This window comes from Ylistrum balloti, unplaced genomic scaffold (genome assembly GCF_031769215.1).
Source record: "Ylistrum balloti isolate Yb309-2 unplaced genomic scaffold, AGI_CSIRO_Ybal_v1 Utg371108, whole genome shotgun sequence".
Taxonomy (NCBI): Eukaryota; Metazoa; Mollusca; class Bivalvia; order Pectinida; family Pectinidae; genus Ylistrum; species Ylistrum balloti.
Window position 1 is genome coordinate 739,111 of NW_026782609.1, and position 22,558 is coordinate 761,668.

The 22,558-nt window shown below is 37.0% G+C and overlaps 1 protein-coding gene across 1 annotated transcript; it reads right to left on the reverse strand.

The window, feature by feature from the left end:
• Positions 1-6,715: 6,715 nt before the first annotated feature.
• LOC132560761 (nodal homolog 3-C-like) lies at positions 6,716-13,049 on the reverse strand. The gene is made up of 2 exons (XM_060225439.1): positions 12,803-13,049; positions 6,716-7,557 (listed from the first exon to the last, which is right to left on the reverse strand). The coding sequence occupies exons 1-2, from the start codon at positions 13,047-13,049 to the stop codon at positions 6,716-6,718; spliced, it is 1,089 nt and encodes a 362-aa protein (XP_060081422.1).
• Positions 13,050-22,558: the final 9,509 nt, after the last annotated feature.

Genomic DNA, 22,558 nt, shown 5'->3' on the forward strand with positions numbered 1-22,558 from the left:
AAGTTTGTAGGACTGACTTAACTCGTATTATAGTTATCTGGTTAATAGAAGGACGTTATGATATAGTTAACAGTTTACCTGTTACCAAGTTTGTAGGACTGACTTAACTTGTGATATAGTTAACAGTTTCTCTAGTAGTATGTTTTAACATATGTTAACAGGTTAGTTTTTTATAAATGAATGTTGATAGGTTAAAGTTAACAGTTTATGTAGGGACTTAACGTATTATAGTTATCTGGTTAATAGAAGGACGTTATGATATAGTTAACAGTTTACCTGTTACCAAGTTTGTAGGACTGACTTAACTAATGATATAGTTAACAGTTTACCTGTTACCAAGTTTGTAGGGACTTAACTCGTATTATAGTTATCTGGTTAATAGAAGGCGTTATGAATAGTTAACAGTTTACCTGTTACCAAGTTTGTAGGACTGACTTAACTCGTATTATAGTTATCTGGTTAATAAAGAATATATAAAAGTTTACCTGTTACCAAGTTTGTAGGACTGACTTAACTGTATTATAGTTATCTGGTTAATAGGACGTTATGATATAGTTAACAGTTTACCTGTTACCAAGTTTGTAGGACTGACTTAACTCATATAGTTATCTGGTTAATAGAAGGATGTTATGATATAGTTAACAGTTTACCTGTTACCAAGTTTGTAGGACTGACTTAACTCGTATTATAGTTATCTGGTTAATAGAAGGATGTTATGATATAGTTAACAGTTTACCTGTTACCAAGTTTGTAGGACTGACTTAACTTTTATAGTTATCTGGTTAATAGAAGGATTGATATAGTTAACAGTTTACCTGTTACCAAGTTTGTAGGACTGACTTAACTCGTATTATAGTTATCTGGTTAATAGAAGGACGTTATGATATAGTTAACAGTTTACCTGTTATCGAGCTTGAAGGACTGACATAAGTTGTGCTATAAGGAACTAATTTCTCTAGTAGTATGTTTTAACATATGGCTAACAGGTTAGTTTTTTATAAATGAATGTTGATAGGTTAAAATCTGGCTAAACCTTTAAGCAAATCACTTAAAAGGTTACCAAGTTTGATTATCCAAATGAACTTGTCTTGCAATGTGAAAGGGGTTAATGTATTGAAACAAAGTTGGCAAACTAGGTAATTTTATTGGCAATGTAAACTTGATCAGATTGAAGGATTCGTGTTGGTTATTAAAGAATACAAAAATCCAGCAGGTTTGAAGATCGGCTTTGTTGTATAGATGATCATTATACACATTCAATGTTACATGGATATGATGCAGGTGGAGGACCTAGATTACGACACATTGGCTTTGGAACAGCATGGTTGCTTAGTAATATTGTTTTATTTCAGCTTATAATTATTTAATTGTTGATTGATGTATTTTCGGTATTAATATTAATATTGCTTTTTCACATCTTGTTTATAAAGGAAATTTTTTAGGTATATGTGTTGATAACTTTCATGTTGTAATATTATTTATCTTCTTTGCACTTACTTTAATAAAATATTTCCATCCCTGCTGTCTGTTTTTCTCATTCTTTTGTCCCTAATGATGGACCGTAGTAAAATGTCACGTTCTAGTGTTGTCCCTAACGATGGACCGTAGTAAAATGTCACGTTCTAGTGTTGTCCCTAACGATGGACCGTAGTAAAATGTCACGTTCTAGTGTTGTCCCTAACGATGGACCGTAGTAAAATGTCACGTTCTAGTGTTGTCCCTAACGATGGACCGTAGTAAAATGTCACGTTCTAGTGTTGTCCCTAACGATGGACCGTAGTAAAATGTCACGTTCTAGTGTTGTCCCTAACGATGGACCGTAGTAAAATGTCACGTTCTAGTGTTGTCCCTAACGATGGACCGTAGTAAAATGTCACATTCTAGTGTTGTCCCTAATGATGGACCGTAGTAAAATGTCACGTTCTAGTGTTGTCCCTAACGATGGACCGTAGTAAAATGTCACGTTCTAGTGTTGTCCCTAACGATGGACCGTAGTAAAATGTCACGTTCTAGTGTTGTCCCTAATGATGGACCGTAGTAAAATGTCACGTTCTAGTGTTGTCCCTAATGATGGACCGTAGTAAAATGTCACGTTCTAGTGTTGTCCCTAATGATGGACTGTAGTAAAATGTCACGTTCTAGTGTTGTCCCTAATGATGGACCGTAGTAAAATGTCACGTTCTAGTGTTGTCCCTAACGATGGACCGTAGTAAAATGTCACGTTCTAGTGTTGTCCCTAATGATGGACCGTAGTAAAATGTCACGTTCTAGTGTTGTTCCCAATGATGGACCGTAATAAAATGTCACGTTCTAGTATGTTCCCTAATGATGGACTGTAGTAAAATGTCACGTTCTAGTATGTTCCCTAATGATGGACCTTTAAGTAAAATATCGCTGATGCTATCCCCATTTCCAAAGTAAGAGAGAACTGTCAAATGTAGAATGTATGTAGGATATTCCAACAATGAAATATTGATGATAAGGTATTTGATAATTATTTTTGCAAAGCATAGTGAACTTGATCTAATACTGTAAAATAACCATAAAGGATCTGGCATTTGGTAAGTATCATCTGTAAACAGAATGTAAAGCTTGATAAGTACAATCTCATGGGGTGTACAGTGTGATGTTATGTACGGTACACTAAGTCTCGACGGTATCATGGTGTGTACAGTGTGATGTTATGTACGGTACACTAAGTCTCGACGGTATCATGGTGTGTACAGTGTGATGTTATGTACGGTACACTAAGTCTCGACGGTATCATGGTGTGTACAGTGTGATTATCATGGTGTGTACAGTGTGATGTTATGTACAGTACATTAAGTCTCGACAGTATCATGGAGTGTACAGTGTGATGTTATGTACGGTACACTAAGTCTCGACAGTATCATGGAGTGTACAGTGTGATGTTATGTACGGTACACTAAGTCTCGATGGTATCATGGTGTGTACAGTGTGATGTTAGGTACGGTACACTAAGTCTCGACGGTATCATGGTATGTACAGTGTGATGTTAGGTACGGTACACTAAGTCTCGACGGTATCATGGTATGTACAGTGTAATGTTAGGTACGGTACACTAAGTCTCGACGGTATCATGGTGTGTACAGTGTGATTATCATGGTGTCTACTGTGTGATTATCATGGTGTGTACAGTGTGAGGTTAACACCGATATAGGTCGTACCTATACTAGGTCTAAACCTATTCACCGTTATAGGTCGTGCCTACACTAGGTCTAAACCTATTCACCGTTATAGGTCGTCCTACACTAGGTCTAAACCTATTCACCGTTATTGGTTGTACCTACACTAGGTCGAAACCTATTCACCATGATAGGTCGTGCCTACACTTGGTCTAGCCCTTTTCACCGTTATAGGTCGTGCCTGTACTAGGTCTAAAACTATTCATCGTCATAGGTTGTACCCATACTAGGTCTAAATCTATTCACCGTTATAGGTCGTGGCTACACTAGGTCTAAACCTATTCACCGTTATAGGTCGTCCTACACTATGTCTAAACCTATTCACCGTTATAGGTCGTGTCTTTCCTAGGTCTAAACCTATTCACCGTTATATGTCGTGGCTACACTAGGTCTAAACCTATTCACCGTTATAGGTCGTCCTACACTAGGTCTAAACCTATTCACCGTTATTGGTTGTACCTACACTAGGTCGAAACCTATTCACCATGATAGGTCGTGCCTACACTTGGTCTAGCCCTTTTCACCGTTATAGGTCGTGCCTGTACTAGGTCTAAAACTATTCATCGTCATAGGTTGTACCCATACTAGGTCTAAATCTATTCATCGTCATAGGTCGTGGCCACACTAGGTCTAAACCTATTCACCGTTATAGGTCGTGGCTACACTAGGTCTAAACCTATTCACCGTTATAGGTCGTGGCTACACTAGGTCTAAACCTATTCACCGTTGTAGGTCGTGGCTACACTAGGTCTAAACCTATTCACCGTTATAGGTCGTGGCTACACTAGGTCTAAACCTATTCACCGTTATAGGTCGTGGCTACACTAGGTCTAAACCTATTCACCGTTATAGGTCGTGCCTTTCCTAGGTCTAAACCTATTCACCGTTATAGGTCGTGGCTACACTAGGTCTAAACCTATTCACCGTTATATGTCGTGGCTACACTAGGTCTAAACCTATTCACCGTTGCAGGTCGTGGCTACACTAGGTCTAAACCTATTCACCGTTGTAGGCCGTGCCTTTCCTAGGTCTAAACCTATTCACCGTTATAGGTCGTGCCTTTCCTAGGTCTAAACCTATTCACCGTTATAGGTCGTGCCTTTCACTAGGTCTAAACCTATTCACCGTTATAGGTCGTGGCTACACTAGGTCTAAACCTATTCACCGTTATAGGTCGTGGCTACACTAGGTCTAAACCTATTCACCGTTATAGGTCGTGGCTACACTAGGTCTAAACCTATTCACCGTTATATGTCGTGGCTACACTAGGTCTAAACCTATTCACCGTTATAGGTCGTGCCTTTCCTAGGTCTAAACCTATTCACCGTTATAGGTCGTGGCTACACTAGGTCTAAACCTATTCACCGTTATAGGTCGTGGCTACACTAGGTCTAAACCTATTCACCGTTATTGGTTGTACCTACACTAGGTCTAAACCTATTCACCGTTATAGGTCGTGGCTACACTAGGTCTAAACCTATTCACCGTTATATGTCGTGGCTACACTAGGTCTAAACCTATTCACCGTTATAGGTCGTGCCTTTCCTAGGTCTAAACCTATTCACCGTTATAGGTCGTGCCTTTCCTAGGTCTAAACCTATTCACCGTTATAGGTCGTGGTTACACTAGGTCTAAACGTATTTACCGTTATAGGTCGTATCTACACTAGGTCTAATCCTAAAACCATTAGATATGGTACCAGCGACTCACCCAATGCACCGCTTTACATCATTGTAGGTCGTAATTTTGACTATTCTTAAACGCCACTCTAAGTCATACACGTGACTAACCTTAATCAACATTGTAGGTCACTATAAACTATAAACTATTGTATGGCGTAACTCTAGTTAACTTCAAACACCATAGTTAACTTTATAAATAATGGAAAACAAAATATTGATAAACAAAAACAAAAGTTTAATAAAAGATTGAATTCAATAAATAACAAATAACTTTACATGACTTGTACAAAGTAATTTAGGATCGCAGATCAGCCCGCTGTTTACGAAAGCCTACTAAGAGCTTTTAGCTCAACATTGTCAATGAATGGAAATATGAGGATACACAGAACCAGCCTGCTGGTCGCTGAAATACTCTGTATAGAGTTATATTCGTTGCTAATGTTTCAAATGTTCTTATTGATGCGATGATGACTACCACACTTCGTTACGATAATTATCGACATCCACACTCCCGTGCGATGATAACCGACAACTATTCTTCGTTACGATAATTACCGACATCCACACTCCCGTGCGATGATAACCGACAACTATTCTTTGTTACGATAATTATCGACATCCACACTCCCGTGCGCTGATAACCGACTACTATTCATCGTTACGATAATTATCGACATCCACACTCCCGTGCGATGATAACCGACAACCATTCTACGTTACGATAATTATCGACATCCACACTCACGTGCGATGATAACCGACTTCCATTCTTAGTTACGATAATTACCGACATCCACACTCACGTGCGATGATAACCGACTTCCATTCTTAGTTACGATAATTATCGACATCCACACTCACGTGCGATGATAACCGACAACCATTCTTTGTTACGATAATTATCGACATCCACACTCACGTGCGATGATAACCGACTTCCATTCTTAGTTACGATAATTATCGACATCCACACTCACGTGCGATGATAACCGACTTCCATTCTTAGTTACGATAATTACCGACATCCACACTCTTGTTTTATGATCCCTGAGAACCACACCTCTGTATGATAATGACCGACAACCAAACTCTTCTACTATGATAACCGACAACCACACAGCTGTGTCATAATAACCGACACCTACACTTCTGTATGATAATGACCGACGACCAAACTCCTCTACGATGATGACCGACAACCACACACCTGTGTGATGATAACCGACACCTACACTTCTGTATGATAATGACCGACAACCAAACTCTTCTACTATGATAACCGACAACCACACACCTGTGTGATAATAACCGACACCTACACTTCTGTATGATAATGACCGACGACCAAACTCCTCTACGATGATAACCGACAACCACACACCTGTGTGATAATAAGACACCCACACTTCTGTATGATAATGACCGACGACCAAACTCATCTACGGTGATATCCGACAACCACACCCTTGTGTGATAATAACCGACACCTACACTTCTGTATGATAATGACCGACAACCAAACTCTTCTACTATGATAACCGACAACCACACACCTGTGTGATAATAACCGACACCCAAACACCTGTGTGATAATAACCGACACCCACACTCCTGTATGATAATGACAGACGACCACATTCCTCTACGATGATAATCGACAACCACAGCCACACACTAAGAAACTACTGACAACCGCACTCTCGCATGACAATAACCGACAACAACACTTATGCATGAATATAACCAACAACTAGTCTCCTGGATGACAATAACCAACAATCACACTTATGTATGATAATTACCCCCAAGCACATTCACGTTTGATAATTACCGACAACCACACTCCTCTACGACCATGTCCTCGTGATGGCGGACAACAAGATCATCTCCTTCATAATACAGCATACTTTGTGGCCTCAGTTTTGTCGGTACACAACACGGCATGGAAACTTTCTTTTTCCTTCCATGAGTGTTAGCTCTCATCATTCCTTGCAACATCGCATGGTTGCTTGGCGACAGACTTTCCTTGATTGGTGACGGACAAATTCCTTTACACATCTTCGCGTTAAAATGTTTCGGGTGCACAATCCATTTACCCCAACCAATTGTATTAAAGTCCACTTTAAAATCTTTTACTTGACATAACTTCCGTTTCCTGTTGGTTCGATTCGATGTTTTTGTTGAACGTCGTGAGCGCTTCACACTTAAGAATCTGTTTTCTGTATTGTTTTTTGGATGAAATCCGTCCTGTTTTAAATGAACATTCAACATATCGGAGTCCTTTGAAAACATTACTAGAATGGCTTTGATTTTATTATAATCCCTCAGTCCTTTAAACATGTTTAATCTATTTCTCAGAGTTGTCGACATGGCTCCCGTCACCTCGTAAGCAAGTCTGATGTCAAGTGGTCCGTGAAAACCATTGATCCATGGCCTGACCAGTGAGGTCACATCCCAAACAGTGTCCAGCCCGTCGATCAAGGGTTTATGTCGGAGGAAGATCTTTCTTATCTTCGTCATGTTCTTTCCTATCTCCAATGCTATCCTTTTCTTTAATGATTGCAGCTGCTTCGTTTTTATCCGAATTTCCACTTGGTGAAACTGCTCTGCGTGCGCACGTTTCGGAATCCGGAACTGCATTTCCTGTTGTCTACCCCATAAAGTCACACCTGAAAATACAGAATGGTTCTATTGTGAATGTCCATGTAAAGAGTTTTATAAATGAAAGGTGTCGTGTTCAAGATTTTTTAACTGCGGTGAAGATATTTGGGTTACTTTAATGACGAACAACTCCGTGGATATCATTTCTTATCCTTCTTGTAAACAAACGGAAAACCATCTTACACTTAACATACAAACAACTATCTTACACTTAACATACACACAATTATCTTACACTTAACATACACACAACTATCTTACACTTAACATACACACAACTATCTTACACTTAACATACACACAACTATCTTACACTTAACATACACACAACTATCTTACACTTAACATACACACAACTATCTTACACTTAACATACACACAACTATCTTACACTTAACATACACACAACTATCTTACACTTAACATACACACAACTATCTTACACTTAACATACACACAACTATCTTACACTTAACATACACACAACTATCTTACACTTAACATACACACAACTATCTTACACTTAACATACAAACAACTATCTTACACTTAACATACAAACACCTATCTTACATTTAACATATACACAGCTATCTTACACTTAACATACACACAACTATCTTACATTTAACATATACACAACTATCTTACACCTAACATACACATAATTATCTTACACTTAACATACAAACACCTATCTTACATTTAACATATACACAGCTATCTTACACTTAACATACACACAACTATCTTACATTTAACATACACACAACTATCTTACACTTAACATACAAACACCTATCTTACACTTAACATACACACAACTATCTTACACTTAACATACACATAATTATCTTACACTTAACATACATACAGCTATCTTACACTTAACATACAAACACCTATCTTACACTTAACATACACACAACTATCTTACACTTAACATACACACAACTATCTTACACTTCACGTACACACAACTATCTTACACTTAACATACAAACACCTATCTTACACTTAACATACATACAGCTATCTTCACTTAACATCACTCAACTTTCACTTACCATACACACAACTATCTTACACTTAACATACAAACACCTATCTTACACTTAACATACAAACACCTATCTTACACTTAACATACATACAGCTATCTTCACTTAACATCACTCAACTTTCACTTACCATACACACAACTATCTTACACTTATTATACACACAACTATCATACACTTCACGTACACACAACTATCTTACATTTAACATACACACAACTATCTTACACTTAACATACACACAACTATCTTACACTTAACATACACACAACTATCTTACACTTAACATACACACAACTATCTTACACTTAACATACAAACACCTATCTTACACTTAACATACACACAACTATCTTACACTTAACATACACACAACTATCTTACACTTAACATACACACAACTATCTTACACTTAACATACATACAGCTATCTTACACTTAACATACACACAGCTATCTTACACTTAACATACACACAGCTATCTTACACTTAACATACACACAGCTATCTTACACTTAACATACACACAACTATCTTACACTTAACATACACACAACTATCTCACACTTAACATACATACAGAAATCTTACACTTAACATACACACAACTATCTTACACTTAACATACACACAACTATCTTACACTTATTATACACACAACTATCTTACACTTGACATACACACAATTATCTTACACTTAACATACACACAACTTTCTGGCATTTCATTAACACACAACTACAACGAGACCACCAGACACGAACGGGCACCAAAAAAGTCTAACTTCATGTCGCACACTACCGTAGAATATTTCCCAATAAAACCACTATTATTGCCACAAACCTTCACCGCATTCTTCATTAACATGCAGCATGTCAGTACAACAGGTTGGGGAAGCAAATTGTTACTATCCAGAATTGGAAAAAATAGACATGTTTACGTTCACAGATAGGAGTTTGTTGGTTTAGTATGAGTGTGACGTGTCATAAGAGGACATGGTCAGTCATTTTTTGTTTCGTCATCATATCTATATAATATCTGTTTAAAGGTACTAAATCATGACCTGGAGATGTTAATAGTGTGTTATACCACCTATAACCCTATAACAATCACCTGTGTCGCAGAATGATGAGAAGTCAAGGACAGTGGTCCTTTACTACAGGGTCTAACAGAAAATATATTAAACATATCAAACATGCAGAGAGATTCTACAGAAATGAAAGCCGCTCAGATTTAAGTGTCATTCTTTGTTGAATCTAAATCAGAAAAGATAAATAGATTTACTTAGTTTGATCCGATTTGTGAAACCTATCGGACATGAACAAAATCCACACATAGACAACGTTGTAATGGCTAAATACTTTAGGAGGAAGTGATTTACCTTCATTTTTATTTTACGACTAAATAATTAAAGGAGTATTATCGGTTATTGATAAGCGTTAGGGTGCGATGTAATGGCCTTTATTGGCCACGAGGATTGGGTAATCCTCCACCCCTACACCTCCAATCCACCGCATCCCTTATCTCACAGTCCTAAGCTTGTTGTCGCCGCTAGACAACTCAGTAAGCGCCCTGGGACCTGATATGGATACCCCGGGTATAAGGTTTGTCAAATATATCACGTGGACTGGGGAATTAATGCTGGGAATACAAGGGGCTCTGTAACAGACAAACATATCGTGTGATGTTGTCAGATGACGGCTGTTATCACTGGTTCGTAAGCTCGTTCACAACTCCGGCCCGACTCAGCTCGGCGATGTACTAATGCTGACGGTGTGAGGCTCGCTGGATTATTACTAATGTGATTATTGTTCAGTTCGTAATACGGCGTGGTCAGGTTTCTTGGGACGTATGATATGTTACATCGGCATTTGGAAATACCACTTAAATTTTAAGTGAACGTAAAAACGAAGTCCATTTCAATCAATATTCACGTGGAACATTTAATATGATAAACAGGTACCCGAACCACAAACGTCACCAATATTATTACCATGGTTACGTACATATTATGTTTCCACGAATATAACACCGAGAAAGTAATGTTACCTACTGTTTCGGCTGATCGATCTTGTAACTTTCCGCGACATTTGGTCCAAAGAAACGTCATCATTAAAAATAATGTCATATTTAATTGTCACAATGGCAAATAACACGTGTATTTCAATTGAATTGAATACTATGGAAACCAAAAGTTTCTATATTGTTAAAATTAGGACACGGTTATGAACAAGAATACAATTACCACCGTATGTGTTCGACATCACACAAGTAATTTCACTGCGCTTGTCATCACACTGGTATATCGCTATGTTATCACACATGTTACATCACTGGTATTACACATTTTAACTCACTCTGGTTTTATTCATTTTAACTCACTCAGGTATTACATATTTTAACTCACTCTGATTTAACACATCATAACTCACTCTGATTTAACACATTTTAACTCACTCTGGTATTACTCATTTTAACTCACTCTGATTTAACACATCATAACTCACTCTGATTTAACACATTTTAACTCACTCTGGTATTACTCATTTTAACTCACTCTGGTATTACTCATTTTAACTCTGGTTTTACTCATTTTAACTCGCACTTGTTTGACTCATTTTATGTCACTCTGGTTTTACACATGTTAACTCACTTTGGTTTTACACATGTTAACTCACTTTGGTTTTACACATTTTAACTCACTTTGGTTTTACACACCTTAATTCACTCGGGTTTTACTCATATCAACTCACTCTTGTTTTACACATCTTAACTCATTCTGGTTTTACACATCTTGATTCACTCTGGTTTTACACATCTGAACTCGCTCTGGTTTTACTCCTATTAACTCACTCTGGGTTTACACATTTTAACTCACTCTAGTTTTACACATCTTAACTCACTCAGATTTTACACATTTTAACTCACTCTGGTTTTACACACCTTAACTCACTCTGGTTTTACACATTTTAACTCACTCTGGTTTTACACACCTTAACTCACTCTGGTTTTACTCATATCAACTCACTCTTGTTTTACACATCTGAGCTCACTTTGGTTTTACACATTTTAACTTACTCTGGGTTGACACATTTTAACTCACTCTTGTTTTACACATCTTAACTCATTATAGTATTACTCATATTAACTCACTCTGTTTTTGCACATTTTACCTCACTCTAGTTTTACACATTTTAACTCACTCTGGTTTTAGACATTTTAACTTACTCTGGGTTGACACATTTTAACTAATTCTGGTTTAACACGTTCTACTAATACACATTTTATAAGAAGTGTCACAAGGATATGTGTGTGAAAATGGCCAGGCTTTAATTGTATTTTGACTTCTTTATTTGAAAATAAGTTCAATCTTTTTTATTAGTGAAATGTGTCTTTCAGTTAAACTTATAGTGAATTGTGTCTATCAGTTAAACTGAATCAACATCCTCCCTTTGGTGTATGTTAACGACATTGTTATATACAGGGAAACCAGGATTCTCTCAATAAGTTTAGATAATAAACTTCAGATATAGTCAGACAAACCGAAAATAGAGTGGTAGAAATACCATGGTACCGATCTACAAGCATTGACGAATTACGTTACTTATGATGACAAGTGTCCATATGAAAAGCAGTACGACCTTTACAGTCACGATTTTGATATTTATACACAATACTCTGCCTTAATTACATAGAACAGGGAGATCACTACCTCTTTTAATTAGTGGGAGTTAAGTAACGGCGTGTTATCAAAGGTTTGATCTTTGGTTTGTCTATGTACGTGTTGGTGAAGATAAAAATTATCTATTTTAAAACATTTTATATGATGTTAAAATTCCTCCAAGAGACGAGGATATTTTAAATTTATGTCATGTGACATATCTTGTACAAAGCTCCATTCTAATATTTAGATAAGATATTTTTGATTTCAGCCTTATAAAAGCATTAATGCTCAGTTTTCTCTTTTATTCTAGAAAAATATTTCGTGGAAAGTATGGAACTCGCTGTAGTGAAGTACGTGTTGTAATGTTCGTATAATTTTTAAAATATTGATATATTTAATAAATAACACACATACACCCCAAGTTACAATTAAACGCTATTGCATGGCGCCAACAGTAAGCTGAATTCATCCTGTAACATTGTGATAGAAAACGTGTCAAATTCACCAATTTGTTGACTTCATCTCACCTTCTGCGTGTATAGTTCTTATGGTGTTGGAAAGTGACAGACCCAGCGTCCTCCTCCCGTGGCCAGATGCATTCTCAAATGATCCTCCTCCGAGCAGACGACGGTACACTTCCAATAGGAAATGTGTAGACTCGGACTTTCCCCCGGATATTTGCTCCTCCGTAAACATTCCGTCGCTTACACAATCTATCCCAGATAGATATATGAGAGCAAGTCCAATCACGATGATATAATTAGTGAGAAACATCCCTTATGTTCATCAACAATATAAAGTAAGTAAAAAATAAACTGCAAATTCAGTCCAGTGGACAATGGAGAATGGATACACGTTCCTCGGTAGAGTGGTGAGGGGTAGTTTTCACCTGTGCGATCAACCGGTATGTGGGAGGAGTTAGTGGCGTGCACTTTAAGTGGTGATATTGCTCAAACCTAGCGGCAGACCAGTTAATTAATCCCGATTGCTTAAAGTTGTCACATCCAAGTCACGACATTTGTCACGTCTATAGATTACCTAGTAAGTTACATGCTTGCATGTTTATTTAGATGTATCAAATAGGCTATATCGATATACTGCGTTACCAGGTGACCAGTTTTGATGGAATACTGAAAACTACAAGGAGAAACACTTTTAAATCTCTGCTTTTCGTTTTTGGCTCTCTCCGTTCAAATGTATAGATATAATATTAAATATATGTATATATATATATATAAACAGAGATCGAACATACGAAAGAGTAATATTGTATATTGTGTGACGTGTAGTGTACTGTGACGTGTGTTTGTAATAATTGTAGTATGACGTTCGTTTGAGGGATGTGCAGTGTGACGTGTGTTTGTAATAATTGTAGTATGACGTTCGTTTGAGGGATGTGCAGTGTGAGGTGTGTTTGTAATATTTTTAGTATGACGTTCGTTTGAGGGATGTTTAGTGTGAAGTGTGTTTGTAATATTTTTAGTATGACGTTCGTTTGAGGGATGTTTAGTGTGAGGTGTGTTTGTAATATTTTTAGTATGACGTTCGTTTGAGGGATGTTTAGTGTGAAGTGTGTTTGTAATATTTTTAGTATGACGTTCGTTTGAGGGATGTTTAGTGTGAGTGTGTGTTTGTAATATTTTTAGTATGACGTTCGTTTGAGGGATGTTTAGTGTGAAGTGTGTTTGTAATATTTTTAGTATGACGTTCGTTTGAGGGATGTTTAGTGTGAGGTGTGTTTGTAATATTTTTAGTATGACGTTCGTTTGAGGGATGTGCAGTGTGAGGTGTGTTTGTAATATTTTTAGTATGACGTTCGTTTGAGGGATGTTTAGTGTGAAGTGTGTTTGTAATATTTTTAGTATGACGTATGTTTGTAATATTCGTAGTGTTACGTATGTTTTGGCCATGTGTAGCGTGACGTATGTTTGAGTGATGTGTAGCGTTACGTATGTTTTGGCCATGTTTAGCGTGACGTATGTTTGAGTGATGTGTAGTGTTACGTATGTTTTGGCCATGTGTAATTAGACGTGTGTCTGTGTAGTTTGTTAGATGACTTGAAATGATTCAAAATCCAAAAGTTTCGTTATTATATACACATGTGTGTTTATTATATAATTTATCAATTTACATAATACTCTTTACATAAATTTTGTGGTGACCACACGCGTAATGTCAACTAGCGAAATGTGATTGGATAAAGGCTCACGTTGTTTCCATTTTGGCGTCATCACTTCATGGGCTCGTTTGTGTTATAGAAAGACAGAAATAAAGTGAGAATATCGCCGTTTTTTCCCCATTATTTTGATAAAATTCTGTTTTCACAAATAGTTCAAAGGTGTCTGGGAGAATAAACCGAATCTTAAGCTTTGATTTCTTTTTGTGAAATTTATGAAACTCGCTTGAGGCTCAGTGAAATGGAAGTTCCAAGACTTTTTTTAAAATGAATGAATCATTTCATATCACCTGTTCTCAGTTCGTATTGGAGCATAACCATTAATACTTTTCAGTTTCTAATAGAAAACTACTTAGTACCATAAATACCATTAATGATTTAGTCAAGTGAATGGTTTACAAAATAACAAGTTGGTGACCCCGGATTAAACATCGACATTATGAAAAGCAAACGATTGCACCAAAAAATATTTAGTAGTCTAGAGCATATGAAGAATTATCTTTCAACATAAATAAAATTTGTCTCCCTTCTCAAAAAAATCGAAAGTTGAGGTTTTGACCCAAGTTTTACAACTTATGTTCGGTTTTATTTCAAGATTCCACGTATTTCAGTCGCTTTAATCAGAGCTCTCTATACATAAGGTTATGTTTCCGACAGCAGCACTGTACTCCAGATTCACTATTATATACGGCTTTACTGATCACGCGCTACTTTCATGTAATTTCATAGTTTGTTTAACTTTGCTCGAGAAATTCCTCCCGATCGTTCAGGAAAAGAAAGCAAAATAGGGTACAATTATTCTCCTCTTGTTGTATGCCAAAACTTAAAGAGAAGATTTGTTATAAAGGTTTTACATATATTTATATATTATAAATAACATGTTTATCCATTTTTACTACATTTTGTTTACCACAGGCCTGATGCTCAATTTACACTGAAAGCTTACTTGAAATCGACGAATGGACTTATTTAAAGAATGTACTATTAACATGTTTCTGTAGGAGAATAGCCAAAGACGACGAAACATCGCCTTGCGTTTTCGTCGAATATCAATAAAAAATATGCAGCATATTGTCTTAAGTCTCCGTCATTAATCAAGTGATTGCCATATCTGTGTAGGCTTCCGTATTTGCCATACGATGACATCTGATCCTACAAACGACCATTAACGATGTTGTGATAGATTAAGTCGTTGTCTAAACATACTTACCCTCACGCTGGCCGATTAATTACATATTTAAACATTGCAGTGAGAATGGAGTAACAAGGTGTGGTTATGTCGGCGCCCCGCCCGTCTACTCCATTCGTTCCCACACCCAGGCGTTGGTCATTGTTTTGTTTTCTTCGCTGATTAACAGGATTAACGACCTCGTACGAGATAAACGGCCGGCGATCGAGATATGACCCTGTGATTGCTGACCATTAAAACTGCTACGATCGTAGCGTAAAATCACAAGACGTCATTTTGACATTAGAGTGAATGGCGTTTGACTTTCCGATGTACTGAAGCTTAACATTTAAACTGTTACGTGTACTGTCAGGAATTATTACACTATCTGGCGTATAATCTTCATTATCCCAAGCAATGAAATTAATATACATATAAGTTATTTTAACATTGTGTTTCTCAAATAAAACAGTTTTTTATTTCTCTCTGTACATTTTTCAGATTTGTCACAAAATTCCTAAAAATATCAGAAGTCTTAATCGGTAATATGGACGCTTTATGGACGATCATTTTGTCACTACGGCGATGTATACGGACGCTTCGTTTCTTCATAAGACAATGTCTACTGACGTTTCGTTTCCACATAAGACAATGTATACTGACGTTTCGTTTCCTCATCACGGCGATGTCTACTGACGTTTCGTTTCCACATAAGACAATGTATACTGACGTTTCGTTTTCTCATCACGGAGATGTATACTGACGTTTCGTTTCCTCATCACGGCGATGTATACTGACGTTTCGTTTCCTCATCACGGCGATGTATACTGACGTTTCGTTTCCTCATCACGGCGATGTCTACTGACGTTTCGTTTCCTCATCATGGCGATGTCTACTGACGTATTGTTTTTTTTATCACGGCGATGTATACTGACGTTTCGTTTCCTCATCACGGCAATGTATACTGACGTTTCGTTTCCTCATTACGGCGATGTATACTGACGTTTCGTTTTCTCAACACGGCGATGTATACTGACGTTTCGTTTCCTCATCATGGCGATGTCTACTGACGTTTCGTTTCCTCATCATGGCAATGTATACTGACGTTTCGTTTCCTCATCACGGAGATGTATACTGACGTTTCGTTTCCTCATCACGGCGATGTATACTGACGTTTCGTTTCCTCATCACGGCGATGTATACTGACGTTTCGTTTCCTCATCACGGCAATGTATACTGACGTTTCGTTTCCACATAAGACAATGTATACTGACGTTTCGTTTCCTCATCAAGGCGATGTCTACAGACGTTTCGTTTCCTCATCACGGCGATGTATACTGACGTTTCGTTTTCTCAGCACGGCGATGTATACTGACGTTTCGTTTCCTCATCATGGCGATGTCTACTGACGTTTCGTTTCCTCATCATGGCGATGTCTACTGACGTATTTTTTTTTTATCACGGCGATGTATACTGACGTTTCGTTTCCTCATCACGGCGATGTATACTGACGTTTCGTTTCCTCATCACGGCAATGTATACTGACGTTTCGTTTCCACATAAGACAATGTATACGATACTGGCTTTTGTTGTCTTTTAGAAAGTTGGGAATCATGATAATCACGATTAGTGTTAGCTTCGATTATTTCAATTTTCTTACAAGAGACAGTATGTACCGATTCTTTCATTGAAATTGATGGACTCTGAGCACTGGTCCCTGAACACTGTTCCCTGAACAATGGACCCTGAACAATGAACCCTGAACACTAGTCCCTGAACACTGGGCCCTGAACACTGGTCCCTGAACACTGGACCCTGAACACTGGTCCCTGAACACTGCACCCTGAACACTGGACCCTAAGCACTGGTCCCTGATAACTGGACCCTGAACACTGGTCCCTGAACACTGGACCCTGAACACTGGACCCTGAACACTGGACCCTGAGAACTGGTCCCTGAACACTGGACCCTGAACACTGGTCCCTGATAACTGGACCCTGAACACTGGACCCTAAACACTGGTCCCTGAACACTGGACCCTGAACACTGGACCCTGAACAATGGTCCCTGACCACTGGTCCCTGAACACTGGACCCTGAAGTCCCTGAACACTGGACCCTGAACACTGGACCCTGAACACTGGTCCCTGAACACTGGTCCCTGAACACTGGACCCTGAACACTGGACCCTGAACAATGGTCCCTTAACACTGGTCCCTGAACACTGGACCCTGAACACTGGACCCTGAACACTGGTCCCTGAACACTGGACCCTGAACACTGGACCCTGAACACTGGTCCCTGAACAATGGTCCCTGAACACTGGTCCCTGAACACTGGTCCCTGATAACTGGACCCTGAACACTGAACCCTGAACACTGGACCCTGAACAATGGTCCCTGAACACTGGACCCTGAACACTGGACCCTGAACACTGGTCACTGGTCCCTGAACACTGGACCCTGAACACTGGTCCCTGAACAATGGTCCCTGAACACTGGTCCCTGAACACTGGTCCCTGATAACTGGACCCTGAACACTGGACCATGAACACTGAACCCTGAACACTGGACCCTGAACAATGGTCCCTGAACACTGGTCCCTGAACACTGGTCCCTGATAACTGGACCCTGAACACTGGTCCCTGAACACTGGACCCTGAACACTGGACCCTGAACACTGGTCCCTGAACACTGGTCCCTGAACACTGGTCCCTGAGGCTAATTTTTAGCTATTCTGAAGTTTAAAAATCGGAAAACATCTAAATTTCTTCCACTTGAATGTGTCAGTATCAAAAGGGAATGCTTCAGACCTCATCAGATAACCCTTTGTCTCTGTGATTCCTATCAGAAATGTCATTTTGGTGAAGATGTATGAAAATGATTAACTTCGGGTAAGACAGAATGATAAAAATTTCACTTTGATTGAACTTAAATGAACATTGTTAAAAATCAACAGGTCTGTGTATTTTTGAAATACGTGGTACAAAAATGTGTGAATATATATTTCTTTCAGTTTTACGCATTTGTTACCTCCATGACCTGGTCCTCTTGATTAGTTGGGGTTTAGTCTATAACGATATTTCACTATTTTCTTTTCTTTCTTCCAAAGTGCAGATAATATTCCGTCACGTACATCCCAGTTTCTTAAAGAAAGGTAGTTTGTTACAAATTGACATGCAATATACCGTCAAACACGTCAATGTTGTAACAAAGTGGCACGCTACAGGGCTTCCATAGTACACGGAAGGAATAACGTATACCACAATGAAGTTGTGTGAATGTTTAAATTCAGTTTATTTCGTGAAAATGACGATTTTACGGTGATACTGTTGACGAAATCCCCCGGTGATGGGGGAAAACTGTGCAAAAAGTGCCGTTTTTGTCGTTCAGAATCACGGACGTTTTTCGCTGTTCAGATAGATTTGTAAGTCTTCATCGTCAGAACTTGAATGTACTTGTAAATCCTAGCCTATCAAAACTTGTATTTCCAATAAATGCTGTACGTACATAAATGGATATGAAGTGTTTTAAGCACGAGCTATCCTTTTTCAAATTACAAGTCGCAGAAATACAGAGATATATCGTTCAATTTGAAAGTAAATAAAAAAACAATTATGAAAAAATCTATTTTTGTTTCTATATGTGAATGAACCGTTGGTCCTGGATTCAAAGGAAATGAAAGGCCTTAACTTCAAAAGTTAAATATCAAATGACCTGAGTTAATGAGGCTGTCCGTAGTGACATCAAACACTCGACACATAAACAAAAACAGGAAATAAAATGATAGCAATATACACGTGATCAAAACAGAGGAGTAAACTCTTCAAGAAAAAACAAAATAACCTGAGTAGTACTGGTCTATGGTATATCGTTATAATGTATCTCTGTGTTATAGACATGACCAGTGATATATCATTAGATTGGTTCATGGTTCAATTTCATAGAGCACGTATTGTAACCTTGAGTTGTTTTGACCTTTGAAGGTAAAGATTTTTTTCCAAGTGTAAATAATGATCATATCAAAAGCTCCACTGTAAACAGAGTCATAACGATGATATTTCTGACTAAAAACACTGTACAGAAACAACGATGATATTTCTGACTAAAACACTGTAAACAGAGACATAACGATGATATTTCTGACTAAAAACACTGTACAGAAACAACGATGATATTTCTGACTAAAAACACTGTAAACAGAGACATAACGATTATATTTTTGACTAAAAACATTGTAAACAGCGCCATAACGATGCTATTTCTGACTAAAAACATTGTGCATGCGACCTTTGAGTATTTTAGATGTAAACAGTGATACGTAGCGCTACGGAGCCCGTTAACTGACATGCTCCATACCTATTTTATTTCGTTTTTTCGAAATATTAATTAGAAATGTTATTTCGTTTTTTCGAAATATTAAATCGTTATTTCGTTTAAATGAAATATAATTTCGAAAAAACGAATTATTATTTCGAAAAAACGAAATAAAATAAGTATGGAGCATGTCAGTTAACGGGCTCCGTATAGCGCCGTCCACTCACCAACAGATCTGGTCTTAATCATGGATAGTTAATTAGAACCTATCACTTAAATCGGGTGCCAGGCGGTGCGTGTGTAAACAATATGATTCTGTTGAGAATAACAGCGAGGTGTTACTATATTTGTGAGTAATCGACACCTTGTCTCCAATCAAGTCAGGATTTCTTCACAAACACATAATCTCACTACTCTTGTCGACACGGTACACACTAATCTTCACGATCTACCTCTATACAATATATATATATATATATATCTGTACACACTTATCTTCACGATCTACTTCTATATATATATCTGTACACACTTATCTTCACGGTCTACCTCTATACAATATATATATATCTGTACACACTTATCTTCACGATCTACTTCTATTCAATATATATATATATATCTGTACACACTTATCTTCACGATCTACCTCTATACAATATATATATGTATGTGTACACACTTATCTTCACGATCTACTTCTAAATATATATCACTACACACTTATCTTCACGATCTACCTCTATACAATATATATATATCTGTACACACTTATCTTCACGATCTACCTCTATACAATATATATATATATATCTGTACACACTTATCTTCACGATCTACTTCTATATATATATCTGTACACACTTATCTTCACGGTCTATATATATATATATGTACACACTTATCTTCACGATCTACCTCTATACATATATATATATATACACATATCTTCACGATCTATACAATATATATATATATATATCTGTACACACTTATCTTCACGATCTACTTCTATATATATATCTGTACACACTTATCTTCACGATCTACATCTATACAATATATATATATATCTGTACACACTTATCTTCACGATCTACCTCTATACAATAAATATATCTGTACACACTTATCTTCACGATCTACCTCTATACAATAAATATATCTGTACACACTTATCTTCACGATCTACCTCTATACAATATATATATCTGTACACACTTATCTTCACGATCTACCTCTATACAATATATATATATCTGTACACACTTATCTTCACGGTCTACCTCTATACAATATATATATATCTGTACACACTTATCTTCACGATCTACATCTATACAATATATATATATCTGTACACACTTATCTACATCTATACAATATATATATATATCTGTACACACTTATCTTCACGATCTACCTCTATACAATATATATATATCTGTACACACTTTTCTTATCTACTTCTATATATATATATATCTATATATATATCTGTACACACTTATCTTCACGATCTACCTCTATACAATATATATATATCTGTACACACTTATCTTCACGATCTACTTCTATATATATATCTGTACACACTTATCTTCACGATCTACATCTATACAATATATATATATATCTGTACACACTTATCTTCACGATCTACTTCTATATATATATCTGTACACACTTATCTTCACGATCTACTTCTATATATATATCTGTACACACTTATCTTCACGGTCTACCTCTATACAATATATATATATCTGTACACACTTATCTTCACGGTCTACCTCTATACAATATATATATATCTGTACACACTTATCTTCACGATCTACCTCTATACAATAAATATATCTGTACACACTTATCTTCACGATCTACATCTATACAATATATATATGTATCTGTACACACTTATCTTCACGATCTACCTCTATACAATATATATATATATCTGTACACACTTATATTCACGATCTACCTCTATACAATATATATATATCTGTACACACTTATCTTCACGATCTACCTCTATACAATATATATATATCTGTACACACTTATCTTCACGGGCTACCTCTATACAATATATATATATATATATGTACACACTTATCTTCACGATCTACCTCTATACAATATATATATATCTGTACACACTTATCTTCACGGTCTACCTCTATACAATATATATATATATATCTGTACACACTTATCTTCACGGTCTACCTCTATACAATATATATATATATCTGTACACACTTATCTTCACGGTCTACTTCTATATATATATCTGTACACACTTATCTTCACGATCTACCTCTATACAATATATATATATATGTACAACTTATCTTCACGATCTACTTCAATATATATATATATCTGTACACACTTATCTTCACGATCTACCTCTACACATATATATATATATCTGTACACACTTATCTTCACGATCTACCTCTATACAATATATATGTCTCACACATCTCTTACACACTTATATTCACATGTAAATTGTCTCCCACATCTCTTACACACTTATATTCACATGTAAAATGTCAAACACACCTCTTACACACTTATATTCACATGTAAAATGTCTCCCACATCTCTTA

Coding starts and splice junctions, on each gene's coding strand:
- LOC132560761 (XM_060225439.1), bottom strand. CDS start 13,049: ATGTTTCTCACTAATTATATCATCGTGATTGGACTTGCTCTCATATAT. Junction 7,558..12,802: donor AAGAACTATACACGCAGAAG/GTGAGATGAAGT, acceptor CTGTATTTTCAG/GTGTGACTTTATGGGGTAGA.